This window comes from Polypterus senegalus, chromosome 16, assembly GCF_016835505.1.
Source record: "Polypterus senegalus isolate Bchr_013 chromosome 16, ASM1683550v1, whole genome shotgun sequence".
NCBI classification, from domain to species: domain Eukaryota; kingdom Metazoa; phylum Chordata; class Cladistia; order Polypteriformes; family Polypteridae; genus Polypterus; species Polypterus senegalus.
The window spans coordinates 78,860,485-78,884,352 of record NC_053169.1 but is presented as its reverse complement, the minus strand read 5'-3'; the positions used below and the strand labels follow the sequence as shown (position 1 = coordinate 78,884,352).

The 23,868-nt window shown below is 38.2% G+C and overlaps 1 protein-coding gene across 4 annotated transcripts in view; it reads right to left on the bottom strand.

The window, feature by feature from the left end:
* Positions 1-23,868, bottom strand: part of kif16ba (kinesin family member 16Ba) — a 215,214-nt gene that overhangs the window by 38,118 nt on the left and 153,228 nt on the right. For 2 of the 4 annotated variants that reach the window (XM_039738083.1, XM_039738084.1), the window contains 5 exons: positions 16,937-17,107; positions 10,760-10,874; positions 9,576-9,626; positions 5,450-5,572; positions 1,945-2,034 (listed from right to left, as the gene is read on the bottom strand). In XM_039738083.1, coding sequence (XP_039594017.1) covers positions 1,945-2,034; positions 5,450-5,572; positions 9,576-9,626; positions 10,760-10,874; positions 16,937-17,107 — 550 coding nt within the window. Of the gene's footprint in view, positions 1-1,944; positions 2,035-5,449; positions 5,573-6,599; positions 8,932-9,575; positions 9,627-10,759; positions 10,875-16,936; positions 17,108-23,868 lie in introns of those variants that run through there. The other 2 variants (XM_039738080.1, XM_039738082.1) reach the window with 1 other exon arrangement.

Genomic DNA, 23,868 nt, shown 5'->3' with positions numbered 1-23,868 from the left:
GAAGACTGAAAGAGTAACTGACTAAACTTTAATAAAAGAGCACATTTTAGTCCATTTTCATATGTCTGACTAAGCAACAGCAATAAATACCTTAGGAAGTGTAAACTCTTGTCCAAACCAGTCTCCCACAGTGCTTGAAGGAAAGACAGCCAGTGTGTCAAACAGAGACTTAAGGTGAATAGTGAGAAGGGGAGTATAAAAGGTGTCTGAAAAACACTCAAAAGCAAGCCTACCCTTGCCCTGAACTTGACTTAATGCTGCTGTTCAGGATGTTCAGATTTTTATGAATAACTATCCTAATCTTTATGATCACCTATTACTAATTTTTTTAATTCTCTTTTGTGTCCAGCAGTGATGCAACTTCACCAGCATTTCCCTTCTTGTTTTGAAGCACAACCATATAGATGATGTTTGCATCACCAGTGACAGATCCACTAATAGAACTTCATTTTATTCAACCAAAGTCATGAACACCAGAATGCCTAGGAAAGGACTGGACATATAGTTGGTCAAGATCATAATTACTTTGCATTGACTGCTGTAAGTGGCCATAAGTCCCAAAAATGTACTTACTATGAAAAATTTGTACATTGGAGTTTTACTTTTCTCTCCTCTGTTTTCAGTCTGCTTATCCAATATCATTACATTAGATTATTACAGAGTTTGCAGAAATTACATTTAAAAAGTAACTAAAGACATATTGATATTTGTATGTACAATATATAGTGACTTTCATTTTTGTTTTCATACAAGTTTTTAATTTTTCTTGTAAATGTATAGAATACTATGAGATTGTTCCGTGGGAGAGCATTGAGCAGATCATCATATGGCACACTTGCACAAGCAAGGCCACACTCACTCATTCAAGGGTTTTGCCTTGTGCTCTACGATGCTGGTATAGACTCCGGCGCACCTACTGTATACCCCCTGAACTGAATAAGTGAATATGGAAAAATCAATGACTAAATAAATGAATGAATGCAGCACTGGGCCATGTGTGCAAAGGAAAAGAGAAGAGGATAAAACAGTGACTGCGTGTGGTGAGCTCTGTACTTCTGGTAAATACCAGAAAGACCAAACACAGAACTTTCTTTAAAGAGAGAGTAACCTCATTATAACACTGTCAGACCCATTTAATCCAATTTGGGGTTTCACTGGGTGCAAGGCAGGTATTAGCCCTGAACAGAGCATTAGTCCATTGCAACATATTGAAAGTGAAGGCATTTATTTATAAAGTGAAGTATTGTTGTGTGAATTAGTAGTTCACACTTAAAAAGTTAGTGGCATGCATGAGGCTACAAGGTGTGAACTTAATTGAGAAAAGCATAAATAAAATCGAGGTAGCATAGTAAACCATGGATTCATGCTGCCATCTCACAACTCCTAAGGTGGTGGAGATTGTGGAGTAGAACTTTTTTTTTTCTTTCAATGACTGGACTGCCAATCCTTCCACCGACCCAGTTGGGGGACCAGCTTGCTGGGCTGGATGCAGGTTAATGTCATACCCAGGATGGAGCAAAGGCAAGTTAAGGGCCTTACTCAAGGGCCCAAAGGACTGGAATCACTTTGGGCACTTACGGAATTCAAAACGGCACCATTCCGATTGCCAGCACAGATCCCCTGCTGTATCCCTAGGGTTATAGTTGCAGCCCATGTTATAGTTGGTGTGGAATTTTCATGTCTGGGTGGGTTTTACCATATGAACTCCGGTGGTTTTTTTTTTTTTACATTCAGTTAAGACAGTACAAGTTTTGCAAGTTATTTTGCTTGCCATGCATTGAACTGGTGCTGTATTAACTTTGGTTTTTGCATTGTGACCAAAGTTGATAGGATAGGCTCCGGTCCCCTGTAGTCATTTAATAAAATTACTTTGTTAAAATAATGAATAAATCAAATTTATGTGGCCATCATACCAGAGGAGCAGCCTCATGCTTGCTTTCTTACCTCAGGGTACTTCAGTTTTAGAGTTTTATGCATTTGACGAAATCTGCTGTATCGCCTGAAAACTGTCCAAGTTTCATCCAACACTGTAATCTTTATAACATGAAAGAAAAAACAACAGAAACATATGCATTACTCAGTGAAAGAAAAATAATAAAAGAAGTAGAGTGAAAATTAAAGTAGCATTAGTACTATACCTGGAATACACGTTATATATTACTCCATTATTTACTGTTCTTTATGGAAGCCTACAACTGCTTAACACTAGAATTACCAGAGCCTACAAAAATCTCATAGATCCGTCCCACCATAAATCACTTTGCACCTCTCCATCAGCGTCTTTTGTCCTTTAAATGTGTTGATAAGCAGCCTGCTATCACATCCCCCACTGGCGCACAGTTTTCTCAGCTCAAGTCTGTTTACCTGCGTGTCAGTTGCTTGGAGTTGTATAGAGTGAGAAGTCAAGCAAAATGACACCTTTTATAAATACTATATCATTATTTGGAACACATGCATTTCATGTGTGGTCCGTGTCTAACAACGATCTATGTACAGTAAACACATCGTTAAAACATAAACATTTTTCATGTTTTAGTAATAATTGACAAAATGTAGACATGAAGTGTATAATATGTTAACCCTGATTTCCAATAATCATAACTGTCGTCATGATCTGAGTTCACCTCTGTTATAGCACGTCTATGTGAAAACAGCAGTGCCAAATGAGGGGGGTGTGGGATAGTGAACGCGACAAGGAATAAAACTGAATAAAAAAAAAAACAAAAAAAAACAAAGCTAACCTTTACAATTTTCATAAATTTACACCGGCTGTTACAGACTGGAATCAAATGTATGTTTTTATTCTAAAATAGTAAGAATAAGAACAGCTCACTTCTCAAAACAAACTCATCCGGGGTTGAACCCATGAAGTTTTGATTATAAGTCAACAGTTGATACCGTTGCACCACCGAAGCGGCCGTAGCAAATGCGAGTCAATGTCGCACCCTAACGTGGGTTCTTTTGCTGCAGTTATATTCTTGAATAGAAGCACACTTGTTCGATTATATTTGTACCTTTTGTGAAAGTGTTTATTTGATACAGTGATCCCTCGCTATATCACGTTTCGACTTTCGCGGCTTCACTCTATCGCAATTTTTTTCTCATACACGCTTACGTCACTACGCATGCGCATTCTGAGAACTTTTATCTAAGCCCTACGATGGCTCCTAAACGTGCTGCTTTTTCTAAGCCTTCTGACAATAAAACTAAGTGCCGGAGGAAGATGCTTACTATCCAGGAGAAGGTGAAACTCTTGGATATGATTAAAGATGGCAATACCCTACAAAAGCCTCCTCACGCATATGAAAAGACAGCGTCAGCAACTGCCTATCAAGATGTTCTTCAGCCGCGCACCCAGACACCCACTGCCTACTCCTAGTACTACTTCACTGAAGACAACAACGCACCTGCTGAAGATACTGCACCACCTCTGAAGACTCTCCTACTGAGGTCGTGCCTTCATAGGTTAGTGGTTGTGTGCAATTAAATGTACAGTACAATAATCTACTTGATAAAAGTGTTCGGGATTGTCCTTTCGTCCCGTGAGTGCAAAGCGTAGCGGTATTCTGCTTATTACAGACTTACTACTTGCGGCTTGAGGTACGAAGCGACGCGATGTGAGCAGAGTTCTGGTGCTGTCACCGTTCCCTTGCTCTTGTGCGTGATGCGCTGGAAAAAAACAAAATTATGTCTCTGGAAATAATTAATGTTGATGGAGTACAAATGCCTCACCGCGCAGTAAATATCAGGGGAGATGGTGCTTGCTTATTCTCATCTATAGCTTATTTAGTGCATGAAACTCCGTCTTTAGTGGTACAGATTCGGGCTGACATTGTACAACTTTGGACAGGCACTTGAGGGGATAAAAAAAAACTTAGGTTTTCGGGAGATGTTATGAATGGGCACTTTGATGTTCTCATTCCCTACACTTACATGCCTGATGTACACATGGAACGCACAAAAATTGAGGATAAAAGTCGGTCACCTTAAAAGGCGAGTGCGCCTAGTAATATGATATTAGTAACGTCTAATATGTCTTATTTTCTCTTATTTTGTCTAATATATTGGGTAATACGAGTGTAATGGTGACTAAAGGGTGTTATTTCATGTCTAGAGGGCTCTATGTTACAAAAAACGTATTTAGAAGGTCGTAAACATGTTTTCTATACTCTAACTGCGAAAATATTCGATTTATAAATAAAGAATCCTACTTCACGAAAATTCATTTATCACGGTAGAGTCTGGAACGGATTAACCGTGATAAACAAGGGTTCACTGTATTTGGAATTCAGGCTTCACACATTATACACTTCATGCCTACATTGTCAATTATTACTAAAAACATGAAAAACGCTTCTGTTTTGAAGATTTGTTAATACATAGATCGTTGTGGACATGGAACACACATGAAATGCAAGTGTTCCAAATAACGATATAGTATTTATAAAAGGTGTCATTTTTCTTGACTTCTCACTTTATACAACTCCAAGCAACTGACATGCAGGTAAACAGTCCTGAGCTGAGAAAACTGTGCGGGGTGGGGGGATGTGATAGCAGACTGCTTGCTGCTTATCGACACATTTACAGGACAAAAGACGCTGACGGAGAGGTGCGAAGCGATTTAAGGTGGGACGGATCTTCGAGTTTTTTCGTAGGCTCTGGTAATTCTAGTGTTAAGTGTTTAATCTGTCACATCAAGAGATTAAAAAAAAAACACTTATACTTGGCCTGTGCCTTATCAAAGCTAACAAAGAGTTTTGGAGTAGGTAGCAGATATCCATTAGGCTCAGATTTAGAAATATGCCAGAACTAGTAAGGGCAGCAACAAAAGATTGGGAGGACCACTGACCAAGTCAAAAACCAGCAAACATACACGCTCATGAATATAAGGAGTCACTGCCCCACTGTGGCCAATACATGGTTCACAACAGGAGCTATGAAACAAATACACCTGCAGTTAGCAATGATTTTTACAATTACACCTAATTATTTCATGCAATAACAATATTTCCTTTAACTTCTGTGAATATTAATAAAAAGATATCCAGTGTCCCTGCCCTGTGTGGTTGGGTCAGTGACGCATTCCCAGATGGCTGCCTGCTATGTTTTAAGACTACCCAATGGCTGATTCTGCTACTGAGCCTCATTAAGCAGCCACTTATAACACCAATAGCTTAGTATTTCGAAGCAGTGCATCTGGCTGCATTGAGATATTTGCTTGCAGCCTATCGTCTCTAGATAAGTGAAAGCTGATTGCACAATTCAGGCAGTAATTGCGTGTGTCAAACAGTGCTACTCATTGAAGATTGGAAATTTGTTTGAAGATCTTCCCCCATGCTTATTTCCTTCCCTGATATGTGCAAATTACTTTTTCTAACATAATTTTCACTTCTCTGTCTTGTTTTTCAAGCAGACTGTCTATAAACACTACGGGGGGAGAAGTACTTACCTTCACTTCGTACTCATAATGCTCATCCTTGCCTTGGCCACAGAGAACATAGCGTGGAATGCTGACTCTCACTGGCTCCTTCACGCTCTCCGAGTTTGCTACCAAAGAACGAGAAATCAGCCGCTGCCAAGCAAACGTGAGAAGAGAGGGTAGAAAACAACAGGAAGAGTGATTAGAAAGTGAGGCGTGAATTACTTATCGGGCCATGGACAGGGCCTGAAGCAGCCAATTTGAAATTCATAACACTGTTGGGGGGAGTCCACACTCTCTCTCACTCAGCAGCACAATCTTCATTTAGCATGTCGGCTGGAAAAAAAGATCTGGACATGTGGCAACCTTCAAGCTAGGATGATGCATCTTGGGAATTTCAAGCTTACTATCCCTCTGCCAGGTCAGGTTTTCTAGCTTGTGTGTGTGTGCAGCCCTAGGAAGAAGCTTTTCAGTTGTCCTGCCAAATTACAATTATTAGCATCGCAAACTCTTTTTCCAGAAGGCCTACCTTAAACAATGTCGCCAAGCCCTCACACATAAGTCAACAACGTGCATTGACTGCCAACTAGGCTCAGCATTTTGCTGAATGATTAAGCACATACTACAAATAATTGTAAGCTATGCAGCCAAATGAAAAATCCATTAATTTAAATGCAAATTCATTGCAACCCTGACAATTGGTTGAGTTTTAGTGTCTTCTAAAGTTGGACCTCTTATAATACTCAGTTGAACTATGTGCCTTCAGAGGACACAGAAATTAGACTTCTATCTGTTCTTTCTCCTGACCTGCACAAATCTCTCCAAAGACCGGTTTCAGTGAGAAACCACTGTGTTCATCAGGAAAACTACACACTGATTTAGGCAGACACAAAAAAGGCAACCAGCACTGTTTAGAGGAGAACCAGAATACCTCCTCTGATTTAGACAGCGAAGTCCATTTTATGAAGATATGCATTTTTACTTTTAGTTCTCTTTAAATTCAACCTTCCCCTTTGAGATGGTGATGGCATATACCGGGGTAATATATAATCCTGGATGGCAGAATAAAAAAAAAAAAAAATCAGTACACACATTCTCTCTATATACAAATACAAAAATAAAACAAAAAATAAGATTACAAGTATGCAGTAAAAAAAAAAAGTGGCAGGATGGGTGCAAACATAACAACACAAAATGTGGCATTCAGGTATTTATTAGTTAGACAGGTAAAATGACAAAAAACAGTAGAATTTTAAAACCTAGACTGTGCCCACCCATCTTAGCCAACCTGAAACTCTTCTGCCTGATGGCCAAAAACAAATGCAACATCAATGAATAACAGTTTCACTTATACTGTATGTTCTAAATTTAATGAATAGGTACATGTGATGACAAGTGTTTTGAAAAGCAATATTAATATGTTCCCCATGGAAAGGCTGAAATAAAAATTCAAATCTAATTTTGCCTGCCATGACATGGAAGCCTAAACATAGGGTGTTGGCTGTTTGCACCAAGATGACCTCGAGCTCTGTTGCCGCCTTCTCCGAAGCCAATGTTGTTAATACCAAGATTCTCAAATGAAGCTCCAATGCTCCGAGATTTCACTTTTTACTGACTTGTTCCTGTACACCTAATAAGTTATTAATTAGGAAGGAGGCCTCTTCTGCAGTACCAATGGTAAGTTTCCAGACCTCCAAATCACTTAAATTGTCAGTAGAAGGTGGTGTGTTGACCAACCAACTCACAGTCTGATCTGTGTCTTCTTTCCTGCCAAAAAAGAGTTCAAGTTTGGGCAGGTTGAATTCTGTGGTCATGAAAACACACCTTAGGTCAGCACGATGACGCAGAAGGGTCTTTTCAAATTGAGGCCTTTTTGGATGAAGTGACATGGTAGTTGGAATTGGATAAAACACACTGTCCTCTTGAATAACTCCAATATGAGTGTCAGTCAGTACAAAAGACATGAGATCAGAGGAAGCAGCAATCTCAACCACCATGCTGACATAAAAAAGTATATTAACATGCCCTAGAGGAGGTTTCTTGCCTGACATGTTCGCATGCAACATGCACACTAGGTCAGCCAGTGACTTGGTGAATTTGCAGCTAAGACGTACACCACTGCTCAGGATCAGGTCAGGGGTTTCAAAATTCCAGGTTCTAGAAAGCTGCTGCAGATCCTCCCTCAGGAGGGCATGGTTCAGGGAAGGTGATTCATCGTCAAAACAAGTCAACATTTTCAACAGGGTCCGGCACAAGACTTGAGTAAGATGCTTATTGTATGTAAAAATGGTCAAAATTGTATCTTCTGTAGATCCTAATATTCGGACATTCTGCCCTGCAAATCCCACCTGAATTTCCTGGATATTCTGTAGTGGAAGCACATGGAAGACCGGTTCAGGGTTAGAAATGATAGCCAGGACAGTTGAGCAAGAAAATATGATGCAGGCAGCTTGTGGCCAGGGACATTTACAATTGGCTGCTGCTAGCCAACATACTTGATGGAGATGAGCCTGGGATTCAACAACCCCAGGTGCAATGAAGGTCAGATGCTCCAGTAATCTGTATAATGGGAGACACTGAAGTTTCTGGAGTTCGGGTGGAAATGTGATCAGCCGCTGGTGCAGCACTTGACATTCTCCGATTTTGTACATAGACACTGAGCTTCTGCCTCTGTAATGTAGTGACTCCCTTCCTGGCAGAGTAACTGGTGACAAGGCACCTGAAATGCTTAACTCTGGTATTGAAGTACAGGACTTGCTGCGGACTGCCAGTTCAGAGACATGGATATTCTGTGTCATGCTGACTTCAAATTGCATCCTTTGCACAAAGGGGAAGCCACTAAGGGCTGAATTCCACCAACGGCCTTCCCTTAGCTGACTAAGAAACTTCCTGCTGTTGCGTAAGTGGCGACGAGTGTCCCCATATGCACGAGACACTTGACTTACAACAGAGCCCAGTCCAGTGGCTTCAACGATTCTGAGACCCAAATTATTTTCCAGTACTTTATGCTCAGAACGATCCTTAAGCAGCATTTCTCTGGATGTGATTTGCTCCCAATGAGCTTTTTCAGTTGGTCTATGTACATCTGGCTTTTCCAGCCCCAAATTCTGAAACATTATTCTGTTAGAAGAAATATGTAGGAAGGCTTCAGTTGGCTGATCCCCCATAGAGCTGCCATTCTGCCTTTTTGCACAATTACAACTGTTATACTGCTCCTTAGTCTCTTCCTCCTGGACAGAAAGAGAATCTAGTGGTTTAACTGAACTCATCAACAACTCTTCTGGAAAATGTATTTCATTACTGCCAGTGTTACAAGGCAAAAGAAGCTGTGGATGTACAGAATGACTAGATGTCATCACCTTCTGTGACATAAAAACATCTTCTGATCTCATGAAACAATGACTTTCACTTAATAGGTTTGTCCTTTCTTGTTCTTCAGTAACCTCAAGAAAAGCAGCTGCTTCTTCTGGGATGCACAGGACCTGAAGCTTTGGCACATGACTTTCATTTGTCTGCATGAAAAGAAGTTTCTTTGACTTAAGAATGAATATTTGATCCTTAAGCACACATTTAAATCTAAGAGCAGAGAGAGTACAGCAGGTGAATTTGCAAATATAATTTGTGCTCCGACTCTGATTTTTCAGAAAACCTCTTGCAGTATCCATTTTTCCTTGGCCTTTTCTTGTGCAGTGCATCTGGCCAGCACAATATCGAAAGACAGCACAGGAAACACATACAAGATGGACTACTCTTTCACCTGCCAGCAGTGGCAATGTGTCAGACAGCAAGCCTAGGGATAGCTCAAATGAGCTGGAATGATGATCACAGCAGAAATCCATAGGCTCTCTACCCAGGTGACAGGGCCTGTGAGGCAGAATATCATTGGACACCATACTCCACTCAAGACTACCAAAATGCCAAAAAAGGGATACTGCTGAAACAAAATGAAGTGAACAGGACGGCAAGATAAAGTGCCCACCACCATTGCAATCACAGTGCTCAAAGACAAAATCAGAATGAATCATGATTATGGTAAATTTCAAGCTGGCACACAAACTTACAGCATGAATTTATTCAGACTCATTACATGCATTTTAATAAGCCGCTCTCAGTGATCTTCCAAATATAAATAAAAGGCATGCCAGTTCAAACTTACCTCATATTTCAATTTACGTGGGTCACATCCATTAGGAGACTTTTCATCTTCCTGTATAGATTATATTAAAAAAAAAAAAAAAAAAAAAAAAAAGAAAGAGGTCTAGTTAGAATTTTATTCGTTTATTCTTCAAAGGCAGCCATTTTTTGACTCTGTAGGTGACTGTTAATGACAACAGTGATCAAAAGTGACTTGCAAATCTGTCAACAACTTCCATCAGTGAAGCTTGTGAAGCCTAAAAGGTATCATTGTGTGTCTAATAAAGCACTGTCTTCTTTGAAGAATTTCTGCCTTAGGGCGCAACTCACACAGCTTGTTAGAAAGGACAAGATAAACAAGGGGAACAATGGTTCCTTGTTGGATGGGCAGACTTGAGGAGCAAGGAGAGGCAGGCTTGTCTTTTCTGACTGCATTTTATCTTCCCATCAGAAGAGTGATATGAAAAGCGGATTCTGCAATTCACTTTGCTGTCATTTGCAAACATTACCACAATAAACTAAGGAAAAGCAAGCTTATTTTATCAAATCTAAAATCATTACTGATCTTCAGACATGTTTATCAATACATAATAAAAATACTGTCGTTATCAATTGTTCTATAACAGCTGTTATACCCAATCACTTGTAAAGAATGCTGTAAGAAGATAGCTGAACAGAAGGTGAGGTAAGAGCAAAATATAGGATGAAAAGGGCTTCCAGTTTACCTGTACTCTGACTTATCCTTTGAGTCTTTCATAAAACATACTTTATGGTATCTCATTTATGAAGTCACGTTATGTGCAGTTGACCTATTTCTTTGTGAAGACAATGAGTAAAGGAACAGTGTCACTAACTCCACTTTTAAGCACAGTGAAACTTTTCCAGGATGTGTAAATCAGCAGCTGCATTATGTTGGGTCAGCCATCATCATCTAATGTTACATAACCTCTCACCATCAACAGCTGCACCTCCTGATAACAGCAGAACTGTCCACAGAATACATGGAAAGCAGAAATTACTGCTGAAAAGTACATGGGAACTGGCAATCTGGACAACCACAGAAGCATTCTATCAAGTTCAATTTGGTCTTTGCAAGGCCGTGCAAGCCTAGGGTAGTTTACCAGTGTGCCACGTCTGTGAAATCTACTAAATAGTATCTAGCTATCCTTTAAATATAACATTTACTCATCCTTTTGTTTACTTTACCTGTGTGTTTCCATCTTCATGTGAAAACGACAGATCAATAGCACAATTGTCCCCATTCACCTGACTGAGCTGCTGGAGTCTTCTCTGAACTTCCTGCTCAATGTAAGCATTAATCCTAATTTATGGCAAAAGAACAACACATTTTATTACAAAGGAAGACATGCACTTCATAATCAAAATGAGATCATCCTCTAACTGAGATCAACTGTATCCAAGTAAAATAATACAAGTCATTTAACAGATCACTACACCATATTGGTTCCCAACCTACATGGGTCAAATACAACACAGGTTTTCAGCCATCTGGCCCATAATGCTGCCAAGCACTGGATAGATCCTTTCATGAGACAGAGAGGTGTGACATCCCACCTGTCAAAGATGTCAAACAAAAGCAAGGCTCACTGTGCACTCAGCTAAATTCTGGATGGCAGCCATGAAGGCATGTACATCTCTCAAGGAGAACCTCTTATCATAATCCTTGCTAGTAACTGAGCTAAGGGTTACGTTACAGCATGAATCAACCAGGAAAATGATTGCTGTTGGACAAGCACAAAGCAGTGCACAAGGGAACATCAGGCAGTAGAATCTTATGCCAGATAAACACAATGGTTTGATTATGTATTTGGGCACCAAGTGCCCACTGTCACATCTGTAACACTTCTGTTGCGAAGTTATTGAGAAGCTGGCAAAATCTGATGTTGGCCTGTTGTTGTTGTTGGATATCTTTTTTAGACCTCACTAAACAACTTCTGAGAATGCCTAGTGCTACAGACTGAGCTTATATGCTACTGCAGGTAATGCCATGTATAGATAGCCTGCAACCACAGAAGTGACACAGAGCAATCTTAAAACTTTTGAGTGTAACACATATATAAAGATACACTGTATATGATCAACATAATGTGAGCCAAAGCACAAACTAATGGCTTCTTCAAACATGCACCTCTCCAAGGCATAATACAGGGTGGTCCAGATCCAATTATGCAGATCCAGATCGTCTCAATGACTTTAATGTATGCGGGGACGATTCCAGTTCGGCGCGAAGACGATTCTTTATGTTGTCAGTTCACACACTTCTCGATGGTCCGGGATTTTTCGGGTGATTTTCTATGTAATAAACTTAATAAGTTATAGTGAAACAAAAATTGCATAGTTTGATCTGGACCACCCTATATATACATTTCTTTGTAGTATGGCTCAATGCTGACATTATCTTTACACATTACATTAAATTAGACTGCCAAAGGTTAACTGAGCAGCAACCATACCGAGCATACCTTTTCACTAACTAATATTCTTTTCTAATATTAATATATTATTTATGGCTCAAAATACAGAGCTATAAAAAGTATTTGCCCTCTTCGTAATATCCTCTGTTTTAAAATATTATACACAATGAATGATCTCAGAGCTTCAGAGAAAACACAATATCAGAGACAGGAAACCTAAGTGGACACAAAATAGCTTTTAAAACACAACTTTCTTCAACCAAGGAACACAGTTTTCCATTATCCCTATCACTCATGTTAGAGTTATTACAGGTTTTCGAAAATACTGTTGTGTGTGTTTCAATGACGTTAGAGACTCCCTTAATCACTAGGTTGCTCTTCTTTTATCCTTCCTCTCTTTTTTAGTAATAGTTATAATAAATATTGTGCCCCATTCTAATGGTGTTAGAACATTGTTTCCCACTGAAATTTTGAACTAATATTAGGGCCCTTCTTTCTAGTTTCCTTTGGAAATCCAAAAGAATGTCCCAATAAACATTCAACCTTGGTTCAGAACAGATCTGTGCAAGGCTGACAATGCAAAAGTAAGAAAGGTTACAAATAACATTGTGCAAATGCTTGTAGTCACGAAAGATACACACACGACTGTTGAGGACTGAATGTAGTTCATTTGTATCTTACACCTTGAAAACTCTTACCATGAGACTCGATGTGAACACTCCGAGTCATCTGTGCTCTCTAAAAGTTCACAGCATATTCATTCACATGTTTTAGGGCTGTCATCCTGTTTTCTTTTCTCTCTACTTTTGTCTTTAGCTTTCTCACCAAGATCCTTTCTATGCAAATACCTGTCTACACTTGCGTATTTTTCTGCTTCTGGATGCTTCTGTGCTTGTGCGCTCTCTCTTTCCCCCTTACCTTTCCAATGAAGGCTTCTAACCTTGGGCACAACTGCTGGTGGAGGGCTGGATAGCAATGCCTTAGTGACTAGCTTTCCTTTTTCTCTCTACTTAGACCTGTGCTTGTCTGGCTCTTCGGGGATGACACTAGGTTATCTTAGCAATGTTTATTTTACTATATATATTTCACTGTAAATTTTATCTTGTGTCTGCTGAGCTTAATTTTATTGTTTCTAATCTATACTAATAAAAGACAAAGCCCTCACTGACTGACTGACTGACTCATCACTAATTCTCCAACTTCCCGTATAGGTAGAAGGCTGAAATTTGGCAGGCTCATTCCTTACAGCTTACTTACAAAAGTTAAGCAGGTTTCATTTCAAAATTCTACGCGTAACGGTCATAACTGGAACCGACTTACGTACATATATATGGCCATAGCCTGCAGCTCAGTCGCCGTGTGAGGCGCAGTTGCGTCCCGCATCATCACGACTCCTATGTAATTGAGTGCCTGCCCATATAAGGCCATCCGTCAGCAGCAATCCAATAGACACGCTGCCGCTAAATATTCGTGGGTGAAGGACTGTGCTTATGCAAACGAAGATGAGATGGTCAGGGATAGACTAGTGTTTGGCACAAACTCAGCGAAAGTGCGAGAGAAACTTTTAAGTGCCGGGTCTTAGCTAACATTAAATAAAGCCGTGGACATTGGAAGATCGCACGAGATAGCGCAAGCACAGCTGAGAACCTTCGATGCATGTACTCCGAGCGGCTCACGTGAACTGACTGTGAACGCAGTACGCAGACAACAAGCAAGACCTCCAAAGAGCACTGAACAAAAACGCATTATACAATTGAGAAGGCAGCAAAAGAATATGAAGTGAGTGATGCATACAAGCATATTCATAAGTGCAGTTATTGCAGAAACAAAGCACACGGTGGAAAAAGTCAATGTCCAGCTAAAGGAAGACAGTGTAAAAATGTGGTAAATTGAACCAATTCGCTATAGTATGCAGTGTGTGATGTCTCAGAGAAAGAGGAAGACAAGCTGTTTATTGATGCAGTAAGAGAGGAACGACCCTCTGACGCTGAACAAGCATTTGAAGACATATCAATATGAAAGCACGGTGTAAAGCTTAAGTTTAAAATAAGTTCATAGACACGCTGCCGCTGGCATTTGTTATGCCTATGACGCATTCGATATTCGTGAGATACAAGTTTAATGAGAAGATGCAGGGTATAAACGAGACTTTTGATCACTTTGTAACAGTGTTAAAATTGCTGTAACGGAGTTAAAATTGCTGGTGAAGGACTGTGCTTATGCAAACGAATAGGAAAGCAAGGTGTAAAGCTTAACTTTAAATTAAGGTCATAGACACGCTGCCGCTGGAGTTTGTTATGCCTAAGACAAATACAATATTCGCGAGATACAAGTTTAATGAGAGGACGCAGGGTATAAACGAGACTTTTGATTACTTTGTAATGGAGTTAAAATTGCTGGTGAAGGACTGTGCTTATGCAAACAAAGATGAGATGGTCAGGGATAGAATAGTGTTTGGCACAAACTCAGCAAAAGTGTGAGAGAAACTTTTAAGTGCCGGGTCTGAGCTAACATTAAATAAAGCCGTGGACATCGCAAGATCGCACGAGATAGCACAAGCACAGCTGAGGACCTATGATGCATGTACTCTGAGCGGATCACGTGAACTGACTGTGAACGCAGTACACAGACAACAAGCAAGAGCTCCAAAAAGCACTGAACAAAAAATGCATTCCGCAATTGAGACGGCAGCAAAAGAATATGAAGCGAGTGACGCATACAAGCATATTCATAAGCGCAGCTACTGCGGAAAGAAAGCACACGGTGGAAATAGTCAATGTGGTAAAGAAACGGAAAGAATATCTTATTTCTAAACGGCGCAAATAGTTCAGTTGTGTTCAGTTTAAAAAGGTTTACTTTTCTTCTTAATAAAAATTTAAAAGCAGTACTTCGTCACTGCGAAGCGCGGGTATTTTGCTAGTATTCCAATAAAAATTTGACAACAAGAGAAGGCTTGGGAATCATCTAGGCGTTTCTTTGTAAATGCAAGAAAATCAATGATATTTGTTTAAATAAAGAGGTTTCCACTTAGCTACTCCCTCATGAATCAAATTTTTATTCAGTCCCTTTCTATCTCGGAGTCATGAACACACCCTTAGCTAGTGGAGCACCTACACTTTAGGGGCCCTGAAGCTTGAATAGTTATAGGGGCCCCTTTGCAACCAGCATTGAGGTCTGGGTAACCATAGCTGTCTTCTTCAATGGTTGTTCCATGACAAATCGCCACACATTTATAAAAAAAATGAACCTCTACATCTCAGATTTTGATTAGAATTGCTGCACTGGATTAAATCACATGTCAAAGTCACTAGTGTGGTGCTGAGGTGTCATCCATTGCATGGCTGCACTTGGGTCCTAATCTGGGATCCTGAGTTGGTTTGTTGTGTGTGCGGCAATGCACTGTATCAGCGTGTGCTCCTAACCTCTCTCTCTCTCTAAGTCACTGGTGTGAATAAAAATGATGTTATGGGAGGGATGAAAATTTCAATTAAAAAATATTTTAACTATTATCTTGTATTGAATTAGATTATATTATCATCATATTTAAAAACTCCTTCACATAAAGTAGATACACAAAATGTTTAAGCAATATGGACTAAAGTCACTTCTGGGGCCCTGAAGCTTATGCTTCATTAGTTTCACAGTAGATTCACCCCTATCCACAGCTGAGGGTAGACAGTTCTTTAGTTCTTTGGATATTCTCAGATCATTGAGTGAGTTGAAGCTGTGGCCTTATGGTAATTTTATCAGGCCATTCTTTTCTTGGAAAGATTCACTACTGTTCCCGATAATCTTCAATGAAAGATAATATCTTTTACTGTGTTGTGACGGAGACCCATAAGCCTTATGAATGGCTTTACAATTTTTCTTGATTGGTGAGTTTAAACTTTTACCATCAACATTTCCGGATTTTTTTGACTTGGGTATAGTGTTCTTAGAGAAACCTTGTGGTGACTTTTTCAGTTTCGGGGTAAGGGTCAAAATACAATGAGTTTTAGATTCAGGGCTGACTGCAATCAGGTCTACCTGCTTTTAATCAGCTGAGTCTAATTAACAAATAACTTTGGTCAGCAGTTTGAGAAGCTAATGGGGCAATAATGTTTTCACAAGCACAGTATTGGGATTTTATAACTTTATGACTACAGTAATTCAGAAATGTTTATTATGGTTTCCTTTATCTTATATTACATCTGCTTTAAATATTAAAAGCCAGTCACTGGGACAAATCTAAAAAAATAGTGGATATCAGGAATGGGGAAAAAAAAAAACAACTTTTTCACAACACTATCATTGATATGGTACAAACTCAAAAACCCGAGAGAAAAAGAACAAAGAAAGCCAAAATGATAAGAAAGGATAATTACAACATCAATATGGCACCATGTCATGTCACACACTAATGACAAGATAAATATGGCTTACAAAACCATAGGCTGCTACACATCAATATACTTCATCGTATCTAGAATTCCTATTCTTTTTAAGGAATCACTTTTCAAGACACAGATAAATATACTCAAACATGTGGCATGCATACATGCACACACGTTTTATGATTCTCTTTGTAATTTATGTAGTGTATCTCATATTAATGTGCAGAAATATCATATGAAAGCAATAACACCTGGAGTGTTACCTATGGCAAATTAAGTCAGGACAATTTTATTTATTTTCAACAAAACTTTCAATTTCAAATCATTTTTATTTTAAAATTTAAACATGTTTAGCACAAGTAAGTTGAATTGAGTGAAAATTGCTCTTCACTCTTTATTTTTTAGATTCAAAAATGTCCAGATGTTTTCTAAGGACATTTGACATTTTTCTCAAACTCCTGCGGTTCTCCACTACTGGAAATTATTTTAGTTAATTTCGAAATTTTCAAGGAACCCTGGTAGCAGACTCTCTCTCTTTTAGTTCTAGTAGCAAGCCAAACACCCAGAGAACATACCCGTCATCAGCAAGGCCAATCAACTTTGACTGAGGTGTCTTAGGAGTAGAAGGGGTACCATTGGGGGAGCTGGCAGGACTTGGTTTATCATCACAGGTGGCAAGGCAACTCTTTAGACCACAGTCACTTTCGCAGATCTTTTGTTTCAGCTCTTGAATTCCACGTTCTAACCTTAGAAGAAAAGAGTATAACATTTGAATTTTGCAGGTTGGAATATTAACTTCCAGCAGTATTAAATTTTGTAAAATAATAAATAAATAAACAGCAGGGAACATATGCATTTCACTCTCCATGGCCTGCATTTGTAAGACATATGATTTTAATTGACTATCACAGTGATGTGGCGAAGTTCAAGAGGCAAGCCAGCTTCAATGAGTACCAGTGGCCACTGTGTCCTTCCCCTTATTCCACAATTAGTCACATCACTGTAGAGTTTCACAAGCGGTTTGATCTCATGGTGTCTCACTAAGTCAAGTTCTTAAGCCATTCTTATGCATTCTTAGACAGCAGCAGGTTGAAATGTCTTAGCATTAGGTTTTGAGGTTTCAGAACCACTTAAAACACTAAACAAGGCAATACCCAATCTTAAACCAATGAATTTTAGCAATATCTCGAAAAAACACCTAAGGCTTTCATGCAGAGCAGTAACAAAATCCTAGATTTAGTGGTTTTTTTTTAAAACAGAAAAATTATATATAAAAGAACATGTAAACAAAGGTAGCCTTTAATTAAACATAAAAGTTAATTAAATCAATAAAACTCAATAATTGAAAAAGTCAAGAATTAGACCGATAAAGCAACATTAGCATGACAAGCTACACTAAGAAAAAAGTTCACAAAAAGACTTGCAAAAGTTTAAAACATAATAAACATTAAAGCTAATTAAGTCAATGAAGCCTGATTAACAGAAAAAGTCAAGACTTAGATAGGTAAAGCAAAAAATAGCAGGAAACTCTACACTAAAGATTTACAGAAGTTTAAAAACATATAGTCTAAAATGTACATATGTATTTGGACAGTGGCACAATTGTCATACTTTTGGCTCTGTACACCACCACAGTGGATTTGAAATAAAGCATTTAAGATTTGATTGAACGTTAGACTTTCAGCTTTAATTCATGTGATTTACCAAAAATATCGTATGAGCTATTTAGGAATGACAGCCATTTTTCTGCATAGCCCCCACCCCCATTTTCAGGGGCTCAAAAGTATTTGGACATTTGACTGACAAGTTGTTCCACAGCCCGGTATGAGGCAGTCCCTCCTTATTTCATTAACTATTAAGCAGGTAAATGGTCTGGAGTTGGTTCCAACTGTGGAAATTGAATTTGGAAGTTGTCACTGTGAACTCTTAATATGAGGTCCAACCAGCTGACCATGGAAGTAAAAATGGCCATCATTAAACTGAGAAAACAAAAAAACCCCTTTAGACATACAGTAGAAACACCAGGAGTAGTTAAATCAACCATCTGGTACATTCTTAAAGAGAATGAACACTGGTGAGCTCAGTAACACCAGAAGGTTTGGACCACCACAGAAGACAACTGTTTTGGATGAGTGAATAATTCTGTCCTTGGTTAAAAAAAAACCTTCAAAGCAGAACACACTCTGCGAGATAGACCTATTATTGTCAAAGTCTACAATAATGACTTTATGAAAGTAAAGACAGAGGGTTTGCCACAAGGTATAAACCACCACCAACAACATTTATTTATATAGCACATGTTCATACAGGACAAAATGTAGCTCAAAGTGCTTTACAAAATGAAGAATAGAAAAATAGAAGACACAATAAAAAAATAAAAATAAGTCATCATTGATTAACATAGAATAAGTAAGGTCCGATGGCCAGGGTGGACAGAAAAAACAAAAACTCCAGACGGCTGGAGTAAAAAAATAAAATCTGCAGGGAATCCAGACCAAGAGACCGCCCAGTCCCCTGTGGGCAATCTACCTAACATAAATGAAACAGTCCTCATTATATTTAGGGTTCTCATGGAAGGACTTGATGATGATGGTCACGTAGACTTCTGGCTTTCAGTCCATCAATGTTGGAGCATCATGATGCTTTGAGTAGGTGGTGGTGGCGCAGGCCGGAAAAAGAAACAGAAGAGAGTAAACATCAAGCATAGGAAGGACAGATTAGATCAATATATATACCAGAATGATGGAAAGAGAGTATGGAAAAGAAAAGGAATGGTTCATGATCTGATGAATACCACATCGTATGTGAAACATTTCAGAGACAGCGTTATGGCATGAGCATGCCTGACTACCAATGGAAGTCAGTCACTGGTATTTACTGATGATATGACTGCTGGCAGAAGTAGCAGGATGAATTCTGAAGTATACAGGGCTATACTATCTGCTCAGATTCAGTCAAATGCAACAAAACTGATAGGACAACGTATCACAGTACAGATGGACGATGAGCCAAATCATACTGGAACAGCAAATCAAGGACTTTCAATGCAAAGTAGTGGAATATTCCTAAATGGCCAAGTCAATCAACTGACCTCAAACCAACTGGACATGCATTCCACTAACTGAAGACAGAAAGTGTAATGAACAGGCAGCAACTGAAGAAAGACACTTTTAAGGCCTGGCAAAGCATCACTAGAGTGGAAACCCAGCATTTGGAGGTGGTCAAAGGTTCAGATATTAGGCAGTCATTGATTGTAAAGGATTTTCAACCAAATATTGAAAATGATCGTCATATTTAAGATTATGTTAGTCTGTTCAAATGCCTTTGAGCCCCTGAAAAAAGGGTGATCATGCATAAAAGTGTCTGTCTTTTCTAAACAGCTCATAAAATATTTTGTTAAACACCTTGAATTAAAGCTGAAAGTTTATTCTCATCACATTTTCATTGCTTTGTTTCAAATCCATTGTTGTGGTGTATAGAACCAAAATAATGAAGATTGTGTCACTATCCAAATACTTAACTTAAAAAAGTTAACTGTTTTTCACAGCTGCTGTTGTACTGCTTGCCTTTATGCATCTAAATTGCATTTTGTAAAGTTTAAATGCTGCACACATGCGTGAAGGGCAAATTATTTACTGGTAGTTACAGTTTTCAACCGACTTTCATTAACAAAAGACTCAATAAAATGATCTTTTCAGCCCCTTCTTTTTTTAAAGCTTTATGGTAATTTAGTTGCAGTGCTCCTTTACACAAGTTATTATGGTAGCAAGAGTATTTTTTTTTTGCAGTGCATTTCCTGTACTGTAAGCAAGGTGTAGCAAGTCAAGGCTTATTTTACCAGAGAGCAAGAGATGGTTGAAATATTAGTATTTACATTAAAGGAAGCAGAGTAATAAACTGAGAAAATGGAATCAGAGAAGCTGTCTTGTGCAATTAAGACAAAACAGGAAGAAAAGCTACTTTAATGAATTTAGATCTTTTTATTTTGTCCTATAATAAAAATGATACCATTTGTGTTTGGACAGCAAACTTGTGTTAAGTGCAGCAGCTTACATTTTTAATTAGAAAAAGAAAAGATAAAGACGAATTTGAAGTTGGTACTTAGTGAACAAAGTAGTTGTTAGCTTAATAGTAAAATGTGTCTTTTACTTATAAACCAGTTAAACATGTTAGCCTTGTGGCTTCATGATAGACAACTTATGAGCATTTGAAGCTTTTTTTATTATTGAAAGATTTGTACTGTGCTTATTATTTGTTGCTGTATATCATAGAGCATATATTTTGGTGAGAAACAACTACTGCATTATTAAAATGGTAATCCATAGTTATAATTACATTTCAAGAATTACAAATGTTTAGCTGATACACTGAACAAAAGAATAAAACACACCTGTATAAATATAGTAAATGTATATCTTAACAACAAAAAAAGGTTTACTGCAATTAATAATTAAAAATTATTAAAATACTCATATATAACTGCATGTATATTTATATGTAAGCAGTGTTTAATTGTCAATATCAATTAATTGATTATGTGAGAATATATATATAATTTTGTTTGTTAGGGAAATGGTGAAAACTATTTTAATTAAGCTTTGCTTCAGATAGGTACATTACCGGAAAAAAATCAATATGGCAGCTTGTAATTTATAAGAAACATTTTATTTTCTTTGATGCCATATGTATAATGGATAAATATTTGTGTATATTTTATTAGTTGAAGTACATATATTACAGAAATTTGATAAATAAAGTTTTTATGACTACTAAACAATAAGCCTACAGAATTTCATTGTTAATAAAAAATGAACAGTTAACACTTATGGTCTATAGTTTAACTATAAAAATACCATATTTAACACTTTAACAGGACATAAGACTTCTATGTGTCTGTATATGCAGAAGCTTAGTATAAAAGGTTTATTAAAGAGAGAAAGTAACATGAAATGAGTCTTAAAAAACCTAACCAGAGCATCCTTAGCTGACAATGAAATTCAAAACTTGTTGAAAATCAGATTGTAAAAAGCTCAGTTTATAGCCTCTAATCAGCATTTATTACTTAAACGTAATGTGTTCAGTAAGGAGGAGTGCATCCCACAGTGAAATTAATAACGCACTTAACATAGTGGATGGGTGTAGAATTCAGCCGAGTTCAAAGTATTACAGGAGAGAGAGACACAAATGAATAGACATACAATTACATTTTTTTTTATTTATTTATGTTTTGAGTTAGTTTTACAAAGATTGCTTGGTACAAGATGTGCTCTGATTGCTATGGACTGGTTATAACCAATCCTCTCATGAATGAGTACAGAGCTAAACACTTTTCCTTTTTCTTCTTCTTAAGTGTTATTTTAAAATTCGTGCCGTTTTCATTCATTTACAAGAATACTGCCGCCAGTTCTTAAGACTGTCACTTTCATTTGTAATCAGCACATTAGCATGACACAGGATAATTTGCAGCAGCTCTTTAAAGATTGTTTTCTTTTTCTATGCTGTGAACACGCTATGAGAGTCCTAAGCATGCTGATAGTTTTGAAAGCACATCTATACTAATAAAAGGCAAAGTCCTCACTGACTGACTGACTCACTCATCACTAATTCTCCAACTTCCCGTGTAGAAGGCTGAAATTTGGCAGGCTCATTCCTTACAGCTTACTTAGAAAAGTTAAGCAGGTTTAATTTCGAAAATCTATGTGTAATGGTCATAACTGGAACCTATTTTTCCTACTTACGTACACATACTGTATACGTTCATAGACTGCAGCTCGGTCACCGTGTGAGGCGGAGTTGCGTCCCCCATCACCACGCCTCCCACGTAGTTGGCTGCCTGCCTATATTGCGTCCCCCATCCCCACACGTCCCACGTAATTGACTGCCTGCCCATATAAGGCTGTCCGTCGGCAGCAATCCAAGCTGTGAGAAAACAGTAAAAAGGAGGCGTGTCAGACTTCGTGGTACATTTTCTGATGCAGCTAGATGGGAACAACTTTGTGACGCTGCCGCCAAATACTCGCAAAAAAATCCACAAGTTAATAGACATGTTGTCGCTAAATACTCGCAGGCAAATCCACAAGTTAATAGACACGCTCTCGCTAAATACTCGCAGGCAAACCCATAACTTCACAGAGACGCTGCCGCTAAGTACTCGCGGGCTAATCCAGAAGTTCATAGAGATGCTGTTGCTAAATACTCGCAGGCAATTCCACAAGTTCATAGACATGCTGCCGCTAAGTATTCACAGGCAAATCCACAAGTTAATACCGGGAATGCCTATTAAACATCTTAGATTCACGAGTAGCGATTTGGGTAGTGAACACTTCGATGAATGAAACCTGTTATTTTGATTGAAAGAAATAATGATAATCGAATCCTTGATGACAGCAACACTCATAACAGTGACAAAACAATTACATTGACAATCATGTTATGTTATCTTTAAAATGTTTCCTTTTCTTTTTCATAACTTCTTTAACACACTACTTCTCTGCTGCAAAGTGCGGGTATTTTGCTAGTACTGTATAAATCTGATTTTCATAGGGCTCTGAATTTTTAACTAAATAGTCCCATCATTGTGATTGCCGCCGATGTGTGTATGCTGACTACAGCTGAAGGTCTATGTCATATACATTTTTGTGTGTTTCAGCATGGTCAGGGATCCTTTTTAAAAACGATGCAAAAACGAAAGTATATACGGAGATCACTTTTGTTTGCGGCAGTATGGACATAGCCTCAGTGTGGGACAATCCCCCTAAACCACCACATCCCCTTTGGCATGCTTTTTATTCTGCAGTGGATAATCCACCATATCCTCCAGCTTCTTTTTTTATGTGCTGTGCTGATGGTAAGGTGGGGTCTGGGGTAGTTAGCCATTATTTGCTTCAGTACCATTTTGGTACCGGTACTTTCAGCCTAAAAGCTTTTATCAATACCAAAGCCAAAATTTTAGCATCGATTCCAACACTAGACCATAGGCTGCAATTCAAATTGAAACAATGCTAAAAGCAAATGTCTACTTTAGAAAGAAATTTACTTCAACCCACACGTACAGAATGTCATCAGATGTGACCAGACAGTTGTTTGACTTAAAGCTTATATATATTGAACTAGGAGCAGAATAAAGAATTATACATACTAACAGAATAAATAAAGCAGTTTGGCATGGAGTCATGTGGCAATAAGTAACTAGAAATTGGCATACAACTACAACCCTAAATTGGAAAAACTTGGGATGGTATAGAAAATGCAAATAAAAATAGAAAGTAGTGATTATTAAATGATAGTAGTTTTTGTGAAGCAAAACACTGATTTTCACTGCAAATTCAGTTTCACACAAATTGTTTCACTCATCATTCTTCATTACTATGCTTTCATTTAACCATGAAAGAAATTAGTATTTCATCAGTTATCAAGTATAACCTCAGGCTATAATCAACATCAAAACAAACTACTCAGAAGTAATAGTTCATTTTAACTAACTTTTAGAATGTCTTAAGCTGCTTGG